Consider the following 22,105-nt stretch of genomic DNA (forward strand, 5'->3'; position numbering starts at 1 on the left):
ACTGGAGAGGGCCCTCGCGCAGAGACGAAGACTCAACACAGCCATAAATAAATAAATAAATAAATAAAAACTAGTAAATTGGCCACATAAGATTTAAAAAAAACAAAAACAAAAACAAAAAACTGACCTCTCACTAACGTCCTGGTTAATGACACTTCTTTGCAACTAACAAATCCAGACATCTAGCAGTCATCACCCAAGCCACCTCCCTCTCCCACCCTGAGCAGTGAGCTCAGTCCTGGGGCTAAGGCAGAGAACTGAGACAGGACAAATCTTCACCCTCCATTGCCAATGATCCACTAAATTCTCTTGACCATCTTCTCCAGACTTTCTAATCCATCCCTTCCTTTCCAACCCCAATGGAATGATTATATCAGCTTTCCTGCCTTCTGTCTCCTTGTCTTCCAAACCACTCTCCACATTGTCACCAGACTGATCTTTCAGAAACACAAATCTCATCCTGGCACTCCCCACTCAATATCCTTCAGTGGTTTCCTAGTCCCTCTCACCCAAACAGACTATCTGTTATCTGGACCCCTGTTGATCTTTCAGTCTTATCCTTAGGCATTCCCTGCTCCACACCTCTTACGCCAAGGTACTGGGAGTTCTCAAGATAAATCATGTTTTTTCATGCCCCCATGCCTTTGTATCTAATCCCCCTTCTGCCCAGAATCTTCCGTGCTTCCTTCAATTCTCATACCTACAATAGTTTCAGGTGGCCTTATTAAAGTAAAATAATACTTGTAATAATGACCATTATTTTACTTTAATAGTTTTATTTATTTATTTTATTTTTGGCTGCATTGGGTCTTTGTTGCTGCACACGGGCTTTTCTCTAGTTGCAGCCAGCGGGGGTTACTCTTCGTTGCAGTGCACGGGTTTCTCACTGCAGTGGCTTCTCTTATTGCGGAGCACAGCCTCTAGGCGTGCAGGCTCAGTAGTTGTGGCGCATGGGCTTAGTTGCTCCACCGCATGTGGGATCTTCCCGGACCAGGGCTCGAACCCGTGTCCCCTGCATTGGCAGGTGGATTCCTAACCACTGTGCCACCAGGGAAGCCCCAACTTTAATAGTTTTATATTTATTTTCATAAGTGTTAGAAAAAGCTGTAACTATGGAAACAATTGAACAAGTAAATAAGCCAAAGAAGCACCATATACCTGGCTATATTATAATGTCTTATAACTTCTCATTTCAAATGAATGATTTAAACAACAATTTGGGGGTTTGGTCTGTAGAAATCTATTCTATTTCAATCAAAAAATTCAAAAGGTTCTTTCCTTATCAGTTTTGCTTCCATTCTCTTTGCTCTTTTCTTATTGCTAGCATTACCCATTTGTTTTTTAACTCTTTTCTAAAGTTTTGTGGGCTGAAAGGACACATCAGCAGAGTCTGAGTTGCCACTTCCCCTGTTCATCATGCCACAAAATATTTTAAGCATTTCAGAAGCCTTCGACTGTTAAGAAATATCAGGTGTCAAACACCTCGTATATTTCCAGTACTTGGTATTATAATATGCTGAAAAGGTAATAAAAGTTATGGTCAATTTGTGGGATTTTAACTGGTCTAATTCAGAACTGGGTTTATTTATTTATTTGTTTGTTTGTCCTTTATTTATTTATTTTTGGCTGCATTGGGTCTTTGTTGCTGTGCGCGGGCTTTCTCTAGTTGCGGCGAGCAGGCTTCTCATTGTGGTGGCTTCTCTTGTTGCAGAGCACGGGCTCTAGGCGCGCAGGCTTCAGTAGTTGTAGCTGTGGCACATGAGCTCAGTAGTTGTGGCTCGTGGGCTCTAGAGCACAGGCTCGGTAGTTGTGGCGCACAGGCTTAGTTGCTCCACAGCACTTGGGATCTTCCCAGACCAGGGCTCAAACCTGTGTCCCCTGCATTGGCAGGCGGATTCTTAACCACTGCGCCACCAAGGAAGTCCCAGAGCTGGATTTACCATGAAGTTAATGAAGCTTAATTTTTGCCTTAGCAATTTTGTATCATGATTTTGTACTTTTATTCCAAAGGAAAGCTCTTAGAATTGTATGATTTTAATCTCCCTCTCTCCCCCAACCTCTGCAAACCTGGATTTGTCCCGGGTCTAATTAGAACTATCCATCTAGAATCACTACAGTTGAAGTCCATCCAACTACAACTCAGGACACATGCTCATGGTTGCTCTGACCGGCCTTCCCACTTTATTACTCCATTTGAGGAGGTTAGTGTTACTTGGCAATTTGTAACAATAAAATATTTTATTTATACTTATTAAGTCAGTGGCCTCAGAAATGTATCAAAAGTTAGCAATAAGCCATCTGAAAAGAAATGTCAGTATTGGAATTTCAGGCAAACAGCTTAAACAACCAGTTGGACATTTCAGAGTAAAATACTGTTCTTATTCATGTGGTTTAGGGGAAGTGAGGCGATATGGAGTAACATTAATTTGTCACCATGAGTTGCATATTATTTTGTCATGATACTCTGAGAAAAAAGTTCTCAGTGATTCATATTGTTCTAGCAACAGATGCACTGATGTCGCTCACTTGTGAGTTTGAGGATCTGAACAATATGAATTATGTGACCTTGATTGAATGGCCCCTCTCCATGTCCATCTTCTTCACATACATTCTGAGTGAATGAGTCAGATAGTGAAGAGATGAAGTGACTACCCTACAACGGGCACACTGTCTTTGCGACCTGCAGTTAGGGTCCAGTTGGAGTGGTGAAGTTGCCGTGATGGACTTAACTGGCAACTAAAAGCCTTGTCAATAGAGATGGCTTTTCAGTTAACCTTCAGAGTTTAACAAAATAAACTTTATCCTAAATGTTCTGTGTGAGGGGTGGAGATGCTTTTGAACGAGTTAGTCAAAAGGTTCTTTCTTAAAAACTAAACTCTTAGGAAAGTAAAACTCCTGAGGTACCTTTGACTCTTGAAAACCTGGCGACCCACATCATTCCTGGGCAAGTGTCAATTTTTTTTATCATCTAGTTGTGAAAATTCAACAGTGTATATACAGCATCTCAAGGGGTTTTGTGCCCTGTGTTGTGCATTGAAAGCTAACTTCATGAGGGCCAGTTGCAAGGTAACACTTGACTCTTAAAGCAGGAACTTGAGCAATATTCCTCTTGTTTAACTCAACATTCATCATAGAAATCTGAGTCCTAGAAAGGCAAACTCTGCAGGGTCATCTAATGACCATGAGTCAATCAGGAGAAACGAAACCAGGAGTCATGATTCTCACTCATGCCCTTCACTGCAGCCTAAGAGGTCTGTCTGCTGGAAGATACTTGGGAAAATAGCCACCATGGTGTCTGTGGGAGAGAGAGATAGTACTGACAATGCTGGAATCACTGCCTTCTCTAGGAAGGGATCCCACTGCCTCCTGCTCTTATGGGCCAGTGAGTCCTCTGGGGCACTATGTTAATGAGGCCAGTGGGCCAAGGGACAGCATCGCCACTAGCCATGACAGAATGGCCAGAGCAGGAATACAACCCCAGACACACACATTGTTGACACTGGATCATTGCTGCAGGGGTGGGGAGGGAGCTGGGCAGGGGCTTAGGTCTTCCCTCTTTTTTTTTTATTTATAAATTTTTAAATTTTATTTATTTATTTTTGGCTGAGTTGGGTGTTTGTTGCTGCACGCGGGCTTTCTCCAGTTGTGGAGAGTGGGGGCTACTCTTCATTGTGGTGCGTGGACTTCTCATTGCAGTGGCTTCTCTTGTTGAGAAGCGTGGGCTCTGGGTGCGTGGGTTTCAGTACTTGTGGCACATGGGCTCAGTAGTTGTGGCACATGGGCTCTAGAGCACAGGCTCAGTAGCTGTGGCTCATGGGCTTAGTTGTTCTGCAGCATGTGGGATCTTCCTGGACCAGGGCTCGAACCCATGTCCCCTGCATTGGCAGGCGGATTCTTAACCACTGCGCCACCAGGGAAGTCCCTGGGCCTTCCCTCTTGATAAGTCTTTTGGTTTGTACCTGTGGCTCACATGGAGGCTCAAAAGAGGTTGGTCAGAAGAAAACCTGATGGAGATAATTGCACTAGTGGGAAACTTAATGGAGATAATTGTTAGGTGTCAGTGTGCCTGCATAGAGAAAAGGAGGTTATACAAAGATCACCCGGTTAATTCAGCTGCCCCTCCATACCGCAGGAACATGGGACACTCCTGCACTTTGGACAAACCTCGCTCAGTGGCCTGACATCTTCCAAGAGAACGCGTTGCTAGAAATCCACCTCTGAGTCTGGTTGCTACAACAAGAGACTATCCAGTAATGTACTGTGAGACCATACCAAGAAGACAGACACTCTCCTGAAAGTTGGCACATGGGATGGTGGACACGTCCGGCGTCAGTGTTAGTGTCTCAGTCAGCTTAGGCTGCTATAACAAGACACCATGGAATAGGTGGCTTAAACAACAGAAATTTATTACTCACAGTCTGGAGGCTGGAAGTCCAAGATCACAGTGCCAACATGTGGCTCTTGGTAGGGCCCTCTTCCTACCATGTAGATGGCTGCCCTTGTGCTATATCCTCACATGGCACAGAGGGAAAGAGAAGCTCTCTGGTCACTTCTTTTCAGGGCACTAATTCCATCGTGAGGGTTCCAGCCTCATGACATCATCTATCCCCCAAAGGCCCCAAACACCATCACATTGGGAGTTCGGGCTTTAACTTTAACGTGAATTTTGCGGGGACACAAACATTCCATCCATAACAGCCAAGAAATTAAGCTCTCACATCAACTGAGACATGTTACCCTTGGCAACCCTTTCTGAACCTGCCCTTTTCTAAGGTGGTTTAGGGGATGTTCACATCCCTGCCCTGCTTCCATCAGATGGCAAGGCAAAGCCTCCCCTAAGGAGATTTCAGGATGTGACCATTCTTATTGTTTCTCAGCTGCTGTGACCTAGAAGATGTGCCTAAAAGGGTCATGTGTTTGGCCTGGGGGTGGCCTGCAGTCTTCCCAGCTGGGATGATTGGTGAGTGACAGCTGACTGCTTGAGGTTCATTGCCGGAAAGATACTTGGAGGTGAAACACTGAAGGCCTCTGAATCATAAAATGGAAGAGGGAGGTTAACATAATAGAGGATCCTGATCCTCAGTCCTCATGAAAATCACAGCAGCTGCTTGTCATATCAGCCTGAGCCTGGCCAGTGGTCCCCTCCTTGCCCTCTACCTCCTTCAATGAGAAGAGGAAAGACAATGAGAATTTCAAAGCAGGAGGAAGATTTGAATCACTTCCAGAGAATAATTCAAGGCGGACTCTTTACCCCGCCCAATTACCTTTCCACAAGAATGAATAACTTGAGCTTGTAGACGATGCTTGCAAAATTCCAGTCCCCTGGGAATTCATTTCTCAGGCTCCAGAGTTGGAGAAGCAAGATGGTGCTCCTTTCCTCCCTTGAAGGACTTCTGAATGAGACGCTTTGGGAAACTGTGTTCCCTTTTGCCTCCCACTGTCACTGGTGCCAGAGTGATGTCATCCTTGGGAGAAAGGGCCTGCTCCTGGGCCGAGCTCAGAGCTGGCTGGTTCCATTCCAGAAATCAGGAAGGCCCAAAGAACATCCCCACCCCCAATCTGGGACATCTGCCCCAGAGGAGTCTGAGCAAAAGCTCATTCTGAAAAATGCTTTGGACAGCAGGGAATCTGGCCAAGAGACCTTTTAGCTAAGTCCCTTTTTTTGTTAACCTTTCACAATATTCTTTAAATTTAATTTTAGAAGTGAGTTAACTCAACTACAATGACACAAATGGACACTATATCATTAAACCAAAATAAAATACGTTCCAGCTGATCAGCCTTCCACTTTCCAACCTGAGCTACTTCCCCCAACAATTTTATTACAAAAATTTTCAAACATAAAGTCGTAAGAATATTGTAGAGAACACCCATACTCCCACCACCTAGATTCTACAATGAACATTTTCCATACTTACTTTATCATATGTCTGTCCAACTACTCATCCCTTTAGCCAACTATCAATCCATATTTTGATGCATTTCCAAGTAAGTTGCAAAATCAGTATACTTCTCCCCTGAATACTTCAGTTTGCATACCATTAATTGTTTTATTTTTTTACAGTTCTTTTCTTTTTGAAGAAAAATTTATTGCCTATGTAATACACAAATCTGAATCGTTTGCATGTACCTGTGCATATGTGGTGACCAATGCATATATCCATAACACAAACCCTTATCAAGACACAAAACGCTACCATCACTCAGAATGTTCCCTCATGCTCCTTCCCAGTCATTCCCCTCTCCCACCTATCCAGAGGCAACAACTGTCTGATTTTTTTCTACCATTAGTGCATTTTCCTGTTCTCATCCTTTATCTAAATGGAACTGCTATGGTCTATTTGTGTCCCCCCAAAATTCGTATGTTGAAACCTAACCCCCAATGGGTCTTAGGGATATTAGTAATGGTATTAAGAGGTGGGCCCTTTGGGAGGCAATTAGGTCATGAGGGCAGAGGCCTCATGAATATTTGTGCCTTTATAAAGGCAGCCCCAGAGACCTCTCTCATCCCTTCCTCCATGTGAGGACACAGTGAAATGACAGCTGTCTCGGAAGCTGGCCCTCACCAGATACCCAATCTGATAGTGCCTTGATCTTAGATTCCCTACCTGCAAAATCATGAGAAATAAATGTTTGTTGTTTATAAGCCACACAGTTTATGGTATTTTTGTTATAGCAGCCAGCATGGACTAAGACAGAAACCATTCAGAATGAGCTCTTTTATGTAAGGCTTTTTTCACTTAGCATAATGTTTTGAGACTCATCCAAACTGTTGTATATATCAGTACTTCATTTTTCTTTATTCCATTGTATGACTAGACCAGAGTTTGTATATTCACTCTCCTATTGATGGACACTTAGGCTTCCGGTTTTGGACTATTACGAATAAAGCTATTTGAACAATGTTGTACCAATCTTTGGTGGACATATGCTTTCATTTCCCTTGGGTAAATACTCAGGAACGAAGTTGTTGATCATGGGGTAGATGTATGAGTGTTTATTTACACTCCCACCAACAATGTAGGAGAGTGCGGTTGCTCTACATCCTCATGAACATTTGCAATCAGTCTTTCTAATTTTAGCTATCCTGGTGGGTGTGAAGTGATTTAAGCTGTTATTTTGGAAAATTTTCCAAATTAACAAAAGACACATATGCATAGGGATCAGGTTGAAGGAAATACTGATTGAAGGAAATCTAGAGATTGGAATATATGATATTAGAAAAGTGCACTTATCCAAACCCAGCTTGAGAGAGTAAGAAATGGCTAAAGGGATGTGCAAGAAGCAGCCAAACACATTGCTCGCTTTATAATTCTCTCAATTATATTACAACATTAGAGAAGTAAACATAATGCTTAGAAGACTGCAGACTTCATTGATAGGGAGATGGGAACTCTGTGTTTTCCTACAGAGCTGGTCTGGTGTGGACCACGTGTACCCCGATTTGCTTCCTCATGGTCAAAGCCCTTTGAGCACCATCTCTACAAAGCTGGCCCAGCCTGGAAAATGGAATCGGGACTCACCCAGACAATTGGGAAGGACCCCCTGCTCCTCCTTCCCTCTCTCCAGTACCAACCCTGGACCTGAGCGAGGGAATTAACTTTTGGGGGCATCAACGTTGGGCCAGCACCTATCCTAGGTGCTGTGCATTCGCTGTCCTTTAATCCTCACGGCACCACCCTACCAAGTTAGGCATTGAGAGCCTCCTCTTAACAGATGTGAAACCAAGACTCAGAGAGTCATAGTAACTTGTCTGGGGTCACATAGAGTTACAAGAACCAGGATCTGAGTCTAAATCCTGTCCTCTTTCCACTAGACTTTGCTCAGCACCCAGCAAGCAAACTGGAGGAGACTTGATTAACAGCTCAGGTGGTGCCAAGCCCAGGAGCAGACGAGGCTGCATGCCTCTCAGCCAGATTGGTCCCTCCTTTTTCTCTCTTTTCTGCTTTCTAGTGTGTTTGTGTGGAAGGTAGGGCTGTGCCGTCTTTCAGAAGATGCAGATGTTGAGGAGACTTAGCCCTCCTCTCTGCAGCTGCGACCGTGTCTCCTCTTCTTTCGGGGCTTGGGTTTTTCTCTTGCAGGAAGGAATCATTAGCTTGTCACTTCCGCCCTCCCCCTCCCCCACCCCCTCAGTTTCTCAGGGGCTGGGATGATCGGGAGCTGCACTCATCCTTCACCGCTCTCTACTCCTCTTCCTCCTCACTCCCTTCTGCCCGCTGTGGGAGAGGGAGGTGATCATGTTCATCATGTGTTTCTCTAGACCGAGTTACCTGTTCCTGAAACGCACTAGCTTGCTCCTCAAATCCTGCGGTTCGGAAATAATTGACGACATCCATCACGGCCCAGTCTGCAGGATCCGGTGGCCTCCCGTTCTCCATGGAACTGCAAAATAACAATCAAGATGGCTGTCAGGGCAGAACATGCAAGCGTGTGTGGCTAGGCTCTCCACTCAGCCTCCCAGGGGCAGGCCTGGGCCAGCTCACTGCAACCAGAGGCCCAGATCCCAGTGTATCTGCCTCAGGACCAGAATCACTCGTGCGTTTCTTGGGCTCAGAAGATCACTGCTCTCACTGGCTCAGTCACTCCTTTCTCTATGAACCTTTAATATAAAGTATTTCCTCATGTATTGTTTTTTTTTTTTTTTTTTTTTTTAATGCTATTCTTGTCTGCTTACATTCTTTTTATGTATGTATGTATGTATGTATGGTATGGCTGTGTTGGGTCTTCGTTTCTGTGCGAGGGCTTTCTCCAGTTGCGGCGAGCGGAGGCCACTCCTCATCGCGGCGCGCGGGCCTCTCACTATCGCGGCCTCTCCTGTTGCGGAGCACAGGCTCCAGACGCGCAGGCTCAGTAATTGTGGCGCACGGGCCGAGTTGCTCCGCGGCATGTGGGATCTTCCCAGACCAGGGCTCGAACCCGCGTCCCCTGCATTGGCAGGCAGATTCTCAACCACTGCGCCACCAGGGAAGCCCCATGTATTGTTTTTTAATCCAGAGATATTAAGATTGGTCCAGTGATTTCTGGCGGCCCACAATATGATATTCATACCCCTGAGCTAAGAATACCAGGCCTCTTACAATGTGGCCCCAACATGTCATCACTTTCCCCATCCCCAACCCCACACATCCAGGGCTAAAGCCATTCCCCAACACACCATGCCCTTCACATGCTGTCCCAGCCACTGAATGCCCCCTCATTTACCTCCGACAAAATCCTACCCTTCCTACCAGTTCAAATGCCACTATCTCTGCGAGGCATTTTCTGGCTGCACCCAGGTAAGTGTTTCAGTTATAACATCCTCTGAATTCAAGACCTCCATTCTAACTCCCACTGCAGCACTTTTCCCACTGGATTATACTCTGCTTATTAGACAGTCTCTAGAATTTCTACGGAGATGTGGGCTGAAGAGGTACATTTAGACCTGGACCATTTCTCACTTTATTATCTTTTGTGTCAAGTACGTAGTTAGGAATTCAATCAATGTTCAGATGACTGGATGTTGATCAAGCATTAGTTTGAGAGGGTCTCTGGGTAACCTCCTCAATGGATTTAGAGAGGAGGGGAGGAAAGGTGGAAGAGAGAAAGAGTGGCAAGGACCTGCAGTTACTGTGACTCTTATTTCTGTGTTCAAGAGTATTTGTCTAGATTTCTCTATGCCTCATCCCCAGGGATTCTTCCAGAGTGTACATCCCATCACACTGTTCCCCTGCTTCCAATCCTTCAAAGACTTCTTCCCATTGCCCTTTGGATAAATTCCAAATAGTTTCACTTGGCTCAGGAGGTCCTTCAGGACAAAGCCCCCTCCTAGCCCTCCAGCTGGGAATGTATTGATGAGTAAAACAGAAGGGTCATTACTCTTGTGAATACACAGCACTGTTGGGGTAGACACTGATCGGTAATCATACGACTAAATGTATAGCCACACAATGTAGCCGAAGGATAGGCACTCTGTACTATGGCAGTTTGAGGGGCTAGGAGAAGCTTTCTTGTGGAAGTTTCTTTTGAGGTAAGGTCTAGAGAGCAGCCAGAAGGTTAACCGTATAAAGAAGTCAGCCGAAGATTATTCCAGGCTCTGTAGCAGGAATATACAGCCCAGGGAGCCATGCTGGTCTTGGAGACCACATCAAGCATTCTGGGTTTTTGTCTATGAGCAATGGGACTTGTTAAATGGTCTGATGTAATGGGTGTGACCTGATCTGACTCACATTTCTAAAAAGAGGGTATTGGAGAGGAGCCAGAGGAGAAGAAGGGACCAAGCAAGAGATCATGGTGACTGAGACTATGGTGGGAAAGGAGAGAAGCATGTGGATTTCAAAAATATTTAACCAATAGAATCAGCATGACATAGTGGTGGACTAGACATGAGAACAAAGGAGATCGAAGCGTCCTGGAACTGGATGGATGGTGGTAACTGCACTTAGACTGCATCCCCAGGTTTGGTTGGACACACTGAATGTGGGGTACCATCTATATCGAAGTTGAGATTTAATGTGGAACATGGGTCTGGAGCTCAAAGCAGACGGGTGGGCTAGAGGTACACAATGGGGAGCCAGAAGCGTTTAGATGGCATGTGAAACCTTGGGAGGGGATGAGAAGAGAACTGGGCCTAGAATCAAGCTTGGGAAGGTTCAATATTTAGTGCAAGTTGAAAAGATTCATGTTACTTTTAATGGAAATGAAATTGCCCAGACTTTGGGGATTCCTGAAAGTCTTCAAACATCCAAAAGTCAAGGGTTGACCTGTACCTCTGCCTTGTTCCCAGGATAATGTTTTGCTCATAGTAGGAACTTAAAATATTTGATTAAAAAAACAAACTTCTCTCCTAGTTAAAGGGAGTCACTAATCAATGGCACATGTGATCAACTACTTATCAACCTAGCACTTAATTTAAAAACATTTTGAGTCAATGCTTGCTAGTTATAAGTATTTTCCCTTTTGGGCATAGAGATTGTGAATCTATAAATACTGCCCATGTACATACACACTCATGTACATGCTCACTCACACACGGCATGTGCCCCCCCCTGCCACCTTCTTACCATTTAATGGGCAATATACATGGGGAAAAACTATTTTTTACTCTAACATTGTTAAACATTAACAGGTACTTTCAAATCAAAGCTAAATGTGTTTTTAAAAAATTATCCACATGCTGGGATTTTCCATCATCTCTTTAACATAAGCAATCATGAGCTGACACAGGGGACTCTCTTTTAGGTACCATTTTCCTTCCCTCTCTTGCTTAAGTTGGGCTTGAAAAATGTTTGGAAAGGATTCATTGTTTTGACAAATCTTTTAAGTTTTCTAGTCAGCTCGCTTCTAGCAGTGAGCACAGCGTCCCATCGGATGCACTTTTAAGTGCCCCAGAAAACATCTGAATTCACTCTCCCTGTGGCTGACTTCAATTAGCTGTCTTTCTTCATAAAGAATTGTCATCTAATTATGATAAAAAAAAAAGTATGCTACATTGTAATTTTAGGATGGGAGGCTTTCCTGATTCTTATTCTGCTGGGATATGACATCATCACTTCCTCAGTTCTGAAATATTCTTGAGTACTAGCATTGCAGCAGAGAACAAAGGCTTTGCAAAACTGCTGGCAGCGTACCATGAAGAGCACCAGTAATGAGGAACGTCTCATACTTAGGGTGAGGGGATACACAGAAGAAGCCAGTGTTAGACCACTCACATCCTGAGAGCAGAAACTATCTGTCTCCATCTCTGCATCTCTACAGATCTCAGCATAGGTTGGACTGGTGTGTACAGTTGATACATGGCAAAGATCTGTTACATCAATGGAATAACAAACAGAGAGCATTTAGAGTCTACAATATGCTTTTCACGCATAATCTATTATCAGCCTCCCAGCTCCTTGTGAACTGGCTACTATAACCTGTTTTTAGGAAACTAAGGCTCAGAAAGGTTAAGAACTCATCCCAAATCACATAGTGTATAAAGCCAGGATTGGATTCCATATATGCTTGCCTCCAAATCTATGCTTCTTTTCACTCCATACTCATTGACACAACAGATATTTACTAAAAGCCTACTGTCTTCTCAGTACTGTGCTAGAGGCAGGGTTACCAGGATAGGAATGCATATCCTTCAAGGAGCTGGCACTCTGGTGAGGGGAAGCAGCATACTCTAAGTATTAGAATTGGGGGGGTGAACTGGTGCTATTGGCAATGCACGCACTGGAGGGCCCGGATAATTCTGCCTGACTAGGACACTTGAAGATTTTTAATGCAATTCTGAAAGGCATCAATTGCTTCAAACATGCACTAAGTTCTGCCCTGAGAGGCGATGGCTTGCAGAAGCAGAAATATGCAGGCACACACTGTCACTTCTAGGTTATGTTAAAGAATGATGGATGATTTTGCTGGATCCATCCAGTGGTTTCAGCAACAGTTTAAAGAAGAAACCTGGAGATTATCCACGGCCACATGATGGTGGGTGTTGGGGAGGCCAGAGTGCCAAAGCCAGATAAAACTATGAGGACATTTCAGAGGATGGATTTAAGCGTCACCTTTCCCCACTGGGAAAGCCATTATGTCTCCTCAAGGACTGTTATTTGTGGCCAAACTGAGATGCTTTTTCCCTTTTAAAGGGACCATTCTCTCCAAATCTTTTCTTATAACTCATACATGTCAAATTCCAGGAGGAATTTAAATGGTGCTGTTTAAAACACCTCCCAGATGGTGGTTCCCACTGTGGCTGCTAATTTTGCACTGATGAAATGAGATGGCAGATATAAACGTTCCATTATCATTTGATACTTATTATTCATTATTGTCATAGCAAAATATTTCCTAGAATATAATGTATAAAGATGATAAATTCATGAATATTTTTCCAAGCATGGAGGCTTTAAAAATATATATGTATGTCACCTTATTACAAAAAACTAGCAAGAAGTGAAGGGCAGAATTTGTCTCCAATCCCATCACTTAATCAAATCAATGTTTCCATTTAACATAGTCACCTTTCAGTCCCTGTGCATATGGTTGAGTACATCATGTATGGATAAAAATTACATAATGTGTGAATAATTCACACTAGGAACTGATTATCCCTTAATTAAACAATCACCTCACTTTTAAAGAGAGCTAAAGAGACACAATCATGAGGACAGAAATGCAATAAATAACAAATTTGGCAGATACATGCAGATCGAGACCTTATGATGAACGTTTTCATGTTGGCACATGATAATTTTAAGTGCTAGTGGCAAAAGTCTCCATTTCCCCTTTATATATTAGTGGAGGCAGATGAAAAATAGTTGAAACCCTTTCTCAGAATTTAGCGTGTGTATCTTTTATGGTATTTATGATATTATAGATTCTGAGGGTTGATCAGACCAAAAGGAAACTCTGGATAAATACAGCCCATATGTGATTTCAAAACCCCATTATACTTATTAATTGCATTTCTGCTTTAAAGTTCAGAGCAAAAGTTACCTCCTACTAGTTAATTATGGTGATATATTTATTTATCATGCTACTCTTATAAAGCTAATTCTCAATGTTACTTGTGTTTCCACTCAGAAATGCACTCTAACTTTGTACTGCCTTGATCTTTATAACTTATTTTCAAAATTAAATTAACCTGCTCTTTGCCCATATCTTAAATCAGCCTTTGGCTAAAAAAAATGTAATTCTGATTGTAATAGATTAACATTGATCTCTCGGCCTATGACATAGCTAAGAATGAAGCGACCAAATGAGCTTTAGTTTTATCTCCATTTTTTTCTCCCTCTCCCTTCATCCTAACAAGCAGGGATCTGGCTGAAAGACAGCCGGAAAAAGAGAAAGGATGATTCAAAGTTTCTTGACAGGACATTTTTCATTTTTTAATATCCAGCTAAATAAGACTTGACTGCATTTAGCTGCAGCATACCCAAGCAACGAAAGTATTGAGAAAGCAAATAACTCGTCTGTATATTTCAAATTCTTTAGCTTGGCATTCAGGGATTTAATTCAAACATAACTTTCCAGGCTTCTTTCCAATTCCAAGTTTGTACTGAAATCCAACCAGTCAACATCCTGGACTTTCCCATATCCACAGCTTTGGTTATGCTACTCAAAGCCCTGTCTGTTCAACTGCCAAGGATTAGAACCCTACTCATTTTTAAAAGATACTGGTTAAATGTCACCTTCCTAATAACCCCAATCAATCTTCCATTCCAATCACTAATTAATTTTAACCTGCCCACAATGAGCCACGTACTTGATAAGCCTTGGGAACTAATCTAGTGAAAAGGAAAATCTCAAGTCAACTGCATGATGAAGATGGTCATATGTGTTCCCTGCCTTCATCCAAAAAGCAAGTAAAGAACAGGAGGACTAGCTAGATGGAGGAAGGAGGGCAGTATGAGTCAGGCTGTGCTAGGTGTGTGGAGCCCCGAATCAGCAGCAACACCATGATCAGGTCCCAAGAACAGACGAGCCATCTTCCTGCATCATTTCTTTCCTCTGTAAGAGGCATCTTGCCTCAGGCTCATGGCTTTCCTCTGAAATCACATGGCACTCTGTCCTTGGCATATCTCTGCTGGGAATGTCTTCTGAACCTCCCACCCCATCTTTCTGAAAACAAAGCTGCCTCTTTCCTCACCTGCTCTCAGCTTTCTAGTATAAAGACCTCTGAACTAGTGTAAATAAGGACACTCCTCTCAAGAGGACTCATGAATTTCTGTTTTTCATTCACTATCAGATGCAATTCATGCCCACATTTATACTAAACAAAAACATATGCACATTTCATATCCCGATCATTAATACTAAAGACAACTGCATACAGATTGCCGGAAGAACTTTCCTTCCCTGCTCTGAGCCATGGCACAATGGTCACTATTCCAAAGAACTTAGTGTGGCTTTAATGCTGAGACAAACTCGGGTTTCCTTCAGTAGGGATATCAGTCGCACACCAGAATCTATGTAGAAAACAGCAACCCTTCAGAACTTCTAATGTATAGAAGATACATAATACATGTTTGTGAATTCTGCTGGCATCGATTGGAACTCCTGTTATTTTCACACTTAAAATATGATGATATGATATGCTTAGCTGACTCTATAGTTTTATTCATTTTACTCTTTTGAAATGTACACTTCCTTAAGGCAGTTATTTACAATGGACAAAATTGTACAAGTCAAAAAAGTGAACAGAATCAATTCATAACCCAAGTCATCATTTAATTTAAGGGAATAACCAAACATAACCAAACTTTTAGCATAAGATCATATGATAAGACTGAATTGTGTCCCCTCCACCCCCAAAATTCATATGTTGAAGCCCTAACCCTCAGTGTGATTCTATTTGGGACTAGGGCTTTTAGGACATAGGGCAATTAAGGTTAAATGAGGTCATAAGGGTGGGGTTCTAATCCAATAGGATTGGTAGCCTTATAAGATCTGTATGCATGCAGTGAGGCAAGTCTATGTGAGGACATAGTGAGAAGGCAACCATCTACAAGCCAGGAAGAGAGCTCTATCCAGGTAATGAATCAGCCAGCATCTTGATCTTGGGCTTCCCAGCCTCCAGAATTGTGAGAAATATGTTTATGATGTTTAAGCCACCCAGTCTATGGCATTTTGCTAGGGCAGTCGAGTAGACTAATACACCATATATCAGAATGAGCAGACAGCCGTAAAATACTAAGGAATTAATTTTAGCTTCACTAAGAAAAATAAAAATGCACCAATTAAAAGTATCACTATTCACTACCATATATTCTCTGTATTCAAGAATCCATACATATGGCACTCTGACTTAGCCCACCAAACATATCTGCAGAAGGGTTATGACATCAGATCCTGATTAGAAAGGTCATTTTTCAGGTTTGAATTTGTGGCTCAGTTTACTCCCCTCCTTTCCTCTCCTTTTCTCTCCCTCTGTCTCTTTTCTTCCTCCTCACTTTCTTTTTTCCTTCCTTCCTTCCTTCCTCCCTTCCTTCCTTCCTCCCTTCCTCCCTCCCTCCCTTCCTTCTCTTCTTCCTAACAAACTATCTGTTAAGACGTATTTGGTATTTAGCCACTTATACTGTCTTGGGAGTTCTATTTTTCCATGCTTTTACTATAGTGGTATCTTACATCATGATAACTTGCTGTTCCCTGGAAAGAACAGCATCCCAGGAACCATCACTCACTGTGTTCAGGTAGAATTGGGCAGTGTGGTTGTGGGGTTTGGGAAAGGTGGATGAAACAGAACACTCAGGAACTACCTAGCAAGCTGGTTACAATCTCCTCGTTGCTTTCAAAGAACATACATCTAAGGACTGCTGATCATTTACTTGACAACACAAAAGGACAGGAATATGAGTAAATGAACAAAAGCTGAAGCCAGTGATCAGACACACAATTACTTCTAACAGTTTCCTCTTCCTCCTTCCCTAAGGAGCCTGGCAAGACTTCCAGGCAAATAAATAAATATCCTGTGAAGTTATTTATTTAACCCTAGATGTGACCACTTCCCTTAGAGTTAGACCCCTGGCTGATGTGTGGGTTGCTGTATGTGTAAACACTGTTGGATTCTTTTTTATGAGGTAGTAATAGTAGCCATTGTTATTTTTGTTATATAAGAAGTCTCTTTGATAATTCTACAGTGAAGTCAGAGTTTTGAAATTCTAGCAATACAAATAATAATTTCTAACTCTACCCTAATATTTTACTTCTATCATTCACCTCCTAATCCTCTAATTCACATGGGCAAAAATGACAACTTCTTTAAATTAATAATACCTTAATATTTAATAGTTAACAGCCTTCAGAGAGGGCTATTCCAAAAGTTAGTGTTAATGCATATATGGCCAATTAATTTATGACAAATGAGCCAAGAATATACAATGGGGAAAGGACAGTGTCTTCAATAAATGGTGCTGGAAAAACAAGAGAGCCACATGCAAGAGAATGCAACTGGACCACTATCTTACACCATACACAAAAATTAACTCAAAGTGGATCAAAGATTTGAAGTTAAGACCGTAAGACCTGAAACCATAAAACTTGTAGAAGAAAACATAAGTGGTAAGCTCTTTGACGTCAGCTTGGCAATGATTGTTTTTTGGACCTGACTCCAAAAGCAAAGGCAACAAAAGCAAAAATAAACAAGTGGGACTGCATCAGACGAAAAGTCTTCAGCACAGCAAAGGAAATCATCAACAAAATGAAAAGGCAAGACACTGAATAGGAGAAAATATTTGCAAATCCAAAATATGTAAAGAATACATATAACTCAACAGCAAAAAATAAACAAATAAACAATCTAATTAAAAAATGGGCAGAGGATTTGAATAGACATTTTTTCCAAAGATATTCAGATGGCCAACAGGTATATGAAAAGATGCTCTACACCATTAATCATCAGGTAAATACAAACTAAAACCACAAGGAGATGTCACCTCATGCCCTTTAGAATGGCTATTATCAAAAAAAAACAAGAAGGGGCTTCCCTGGTGGCGCAGTGGTTGAGAATCTGCCTGCCAATGCAGGGGACACGGGTTCGAGCCCTGGTCTGGGAAGATCCCACATGCCGCGGAGCAACTGGGCCCGTGAGCCACAACTACTGAGCCTGCGCGTCTGGAGCCTGTGCTCCACAACAAGAGAGGCGGCAATAGTGAGAGGCCCGCGCAATGCGATGAAGAGTGGCCCCCGCTCGCCGCCACTAGAGAAAGCCCTCGCACGGAAACGAAGACCCAACACAGCCAAAAATAAATAAATAAATTTATAAAAAAAAAAAAAAAAAAAACGAGAGGCCGCGATGGTGAGAGGCCCGCGCACCGCGATGAAGAGTGGTCCCCACTTGCCGCAACTAGAGAAAGCCCTCGCACAGAAACGAAGACTCAACACAGTCATAAATAAATAAATAAAAGAACGTGAATTTCTTTTAAAAAAAACAAAAAACAAGAAATAACAAGTGTTGGCAAGGATGTGGAGAAAAGGGAACACTTGTGCACTGTTGGTAGGAGTGTAAATTGGTGCAGTCAGTGTGGAAAACACTAGGGAGGTTCCTGAAAAAAATTAAAAGTAGAACTACCATAAAATCCAGCAATTCCACTTCTGGGTATCTATCTGAAGGAAAAAACCACTAAATAAAAAAGATATATGCACCCCCCCACACACATTCATTACAGCATTACTTACAATAGCCAAGACATGAAAACAACCTGAGTGACCATCAATGGATAAATGGATAAAGAAAATGTGGTATATATACACAATGGAATAGTATTCAGCCATAAAAAGGAAGGAAGTCTTACCATTTTTGACAACATGAATGGACCTTGAGGGCATTATGCAGGTGAAATAAGTCAGAGAAAGACAAAAATATATAATCTCACTTATATGTGGAATCTAAAAACAAAAAATTAAAAAAAAATTTTAAACCCCAAATCATAAATACAGAGAACAGATTGGTGGTTGCCAGAGGTAGGGATTGGGGGTGCACAAAATGGGTGAAAGTGGTGAAAATGTACAAACTTCCAGTTATAAAATAAAAGTCATGGGGATGTGACATACAGCAAGGTGACTATAATTAATAATACCGCATTGTATATTTGAAAGTTGTTAAGGGTAGTAGATCTTAAAAATTCTCATCACAAGAAAAAATATTTGTAACTCTGTATGGTGATGGATGTTTACTACACTTATCAAGGTGAACGTTTCACAGTATACAGAAATAATGAATCATTATGTTGTACATCTGAAACTAATATGCTATATGTCAACTGTATCTCAGTATTTAAAGTTAGTATTTTAATATTAAAGTGAGCTTAAAACTTTCCAACATTCATTACTAAGAAAAGTATCACCTGACTGATTTTAAAAGAAATGTTATTTCCAAAATTAAAAGAGTCTTTGCTTCATAATAAAACAACAAATTGAACACAATGGCAGAGGAAGATGGTGAGATACACATGCAAGAAAAGCCGTGGTTTTAATAAGAAATAGCTTCTTTTGAAAGTCGCTAAACTTTGTTGCTGTGAACTTTCTCTTGCAGTAGAGCTTCTCCACTGAGGGGTGAGGGGCATGGTGGTGGTGGGGAGATAAACCACTTGTTGTTGAGAAGCTGCTAACTTACTATTAGCATCTATTGAGTGGGAACATTTGTTCCTCCTCCATCCTAGGAGAAAAGGGAAGAAGGGAGAAAAGACCAACTGATGAAAAAGGGAGTAAGACTAAGTGAATGGGAAAAAAAATTCACATTGTATACTTGTAAGTTGTACAGATATGAACATACATGTGAAACTCCTAGAATTTTTTTTAGTGTTTATTGAAAATTCTAACATGGATCTAACATGGCTAAACATAGATCAATGGTAAGAGTGTCATGTACAAAGGTTTTGATTAATCCAAAAATCTGTGTATCTGAAATCCACAAAAAGAGAACACTATGATCCCATTTGTTCAGTAAAGGTTTCTGTGTACTTTATATACATATACATATGGATACAGAGAGTATTTGTACAGAAACTGTCTAGAAGGACACATTCCAAACTATTAAGATGGCTCCCTCTTAGTTATTTAGTTATTTTTAAATTTAATAAACACCATGAATCCACCAGGCAAAATAAAAACTATAATCTTGACAATAATTATATCTATCCCACCCCTGTGTCCCCCACCTGAGGTAATCATCTTCAACCTTATATTCATTTAACCTTTCTCCCTGTGCACATGTGCAAGAGCTTGTCTTGGCTATATACCTGTGCAATACAGTAGCCTCTAATCACATGTGGCTGTTGAGCATTAAAAATTTGACTAAGAAACTGGGTTTGTTTGTTTTTTTATACAGTCTTAATTTTATTTATTTTTTTAAATGTATTTTATTTTTTTGGCTGTGTTGGGTCTTTGTTTCTGTGCGAGGGCTTTCTCTAGTTGCGGCGAGCGGGGGCCACTCTTCATCGCGGTGTGCGGGCCTCTCACTATCATGGCCTCTCTTGTTGCGGAGCACAGGCTCCAGACGCGCAGGCTCAGTAGTTGTGGCTCACGGGCCCAGCTGCTCCGCGACATGTGGGATCTTCCCAGACCAGGGCTCGAACCTGTGTCCCCTGCATTGGCAGGCAGATTCTCAACCACTGCGCCACCGGGGAAGCCCTAGTCTTACTATTTTAATTGTAATATAATTAAATATTTTTTAGTTAAAAATAAGTATGTATAAATTTTAAAATTTAAAAAGGAGGCATAGGAGGAGTCAAGATGGCAGAATAGGAGGATGCAGAATTTGTCTCTCCTCACAAGTACATCAAGAATACATCTGCAAATGGAACGATTCTCACAGAGCACCTGCTGAACATTAGCGTAAGACTTTGGACACCTGAAAGGACAAGATATAAATCCCCTCACAACTGGGTAGGAAGAAAGAAGGAAAAACAGAAAAGAGGAATCAAAAAAGGGAACTACAACCCTGGGGCATTTGTGGGAACTGGGAGGGGCACCCATCTGAGCAGGCTTGCCTGCCCCTCAAGCCAAGGTCTCCTTGACCCACATAGGCTCCAGGGTCCTGAGCGCCGCCCATTCCAAAGCCTCCTTGGGAAACAGCCCTGGGCACCCCTGCCTGAGACAGGAATCCACCAGTGCTGGTGGGGGCTGAGTGTTAAAGTGCGGGGTTAAGAGAACAGATCCAGGGAGAGGGCTGCTGTTGGCTGTGCCGATACAACAGAGGGGATGGGAGTAAGGGGCTCCGTGGCTGGGAATGCCCCTAGAGGAAGCATGGTCTGCCTAGGAAATGAGGTGCCATCGTTGAGTGGCATGCAATGGGTGGGGCCACCACCAGCCTCACATGCCAGCCCTTGCCTCCGTGGGCACTGGGAAGGACTCCACCAGAGCGAGCGTGCCCCAGTCTGTTACAACTGCCTGCTGGTCTCTGCCACCACAGGCACTTGGTGCATACCCCAGTTGTGGCTGCCATACCCCTCCTTGGCCTGAGTAAGTGTGCCCCAATCAGCCACTGTTTTTGCTCCCTCTCGCCTGGGTGGGGAACAGCCGCCTGAGGGTGGTGCACATGGAGAGGTGGGGCCAAAACAAAAGCTGAGCTCCAGGGGCAGTGCGACTACACAGGCTGTGGATTAAATCTCCATGATCAGCTTGGTAAACATATGTCTGGGAACATATGAATAGACAATGAGTGTTCCCACAACTGAGACCTGTCTAGCTTTAGAAGCAGTGGACTCTGGGGAGAAGTACATGCGGTAGTTTGGTCAGGTGAGAGTCTGAGTGCCCCACAGGGCCCACAGCAGGTCCAGAGACCTACCTAGAGGTACTGGAGGGCCTCCTGGGGAGGCAGGGGTTGGCTGTGGCTCACTGTGGGAGCAAGGATGCTGACAGAGGAGGTGCCAGGAAAATATTCTTATTACTATTATTCCTTTTTTGTTCGCTTCATTTTGTTCAGTTGTTGGTGTTATTGTTTTCATTACTTATTTTTATTTTTTATTTTTCTATTTTTACTTTTTTGGGTTTTTTTTTCCTGTTTTGGATTTTTTTGGGATCATTTTTATGTGTTGGTTTTATGTTTTCTTTGCCTTTTAAAAAAATATTAGTTTGCTTTCAGTTTTTGTTTTGTTTTTCATTTTTTGTTTTCATTAGTGTAGTCCTTATTGATTGTTCTCATTTTTTAATTCTTTGTTTGGTCTCTTGTTTTTTGTTTTCTATGTTTTGTTTTTGTTTTTTCTGTCTGCTTCTTTGTTTCTTTCTGGTTGTTTGGTTTTGTTTTTACAATTTGTCTTGGGCTTGGTTTGTCTGTTTGTTTTCTTCTTTTTTTGTGTGTGTGTGGGTTGTTGTTGCCATTTGTTTGTTTTTGTTTTTGCTACTTGTCTTGGGTTTTTTTTGCCTGTTTGTTTTATTTTCCTTTTTTTTGTTCTTTCTTTTTTCTCTGGTCATGCTACGTAGTTTGCAGGCTCTTGGTTCCCTGGCCAGGGGTTGGACCTGGGCTTCCGGGGTTGGAGCACCAAGTCCAGGATGCTGGACCACCAGAGAATTCCTTAGCCCAGGGAATATTAATTGGTGTGAGCTCTCCTGGAGGTATCCATCCCCACACCAAGACCTGGCTCCACCCAACTGCCTGCAGGCTCCAGTGCTGGAAACCTCAGGCCAAACAACCAGCAAGAAAGGAACA

The 22,105-nt window shown here is 42.4% G+C and overlaps 1 protein-coding gene across 6 annotated transcripts in view; it reads right to left on the bottom strand.

Moving 5' to 3' along the window:
• The window catches only part of SAMD13 (sterile alpha motif domain containing 13), a 65,386-nt gene that overhangs the window by 26,143 nt on the left and 17,138 nt on the right, over nt 1–22,105 (bottom strand). For 5 of the 6 annotated variants that reach the window (XM_082339505.1, XM_082339508.1, XM_082339507.1 and 2 more), the window contains exon 3: nt 8,271–8,382. In XM_082339505.1, the coding sequence (XP_082195631.1) occupies nt 8,271–8,382 (112 nt within the window). Of the gene's footprint in view, nt 1–127; nt 7,500–8,270; nt 8,383–22,105 lie in introns of those variants that run through there. The other variant, XM_082339504.1, reaches the window with a different exon arrangement.

The sequence above is a fragment of the Balaenoptera borealis genome (assembly GCF_965194805.1).
Source record: "Balaenoptera borealis genome assembly, chromosome: 1".
Classification (NCBI taxonomy): Eukaryota; Metazoa; Chordata; class Mammalia; order Artiodactyla; family Balaenopteridae; genus Balaenoptera; species Balaenoptera borealis.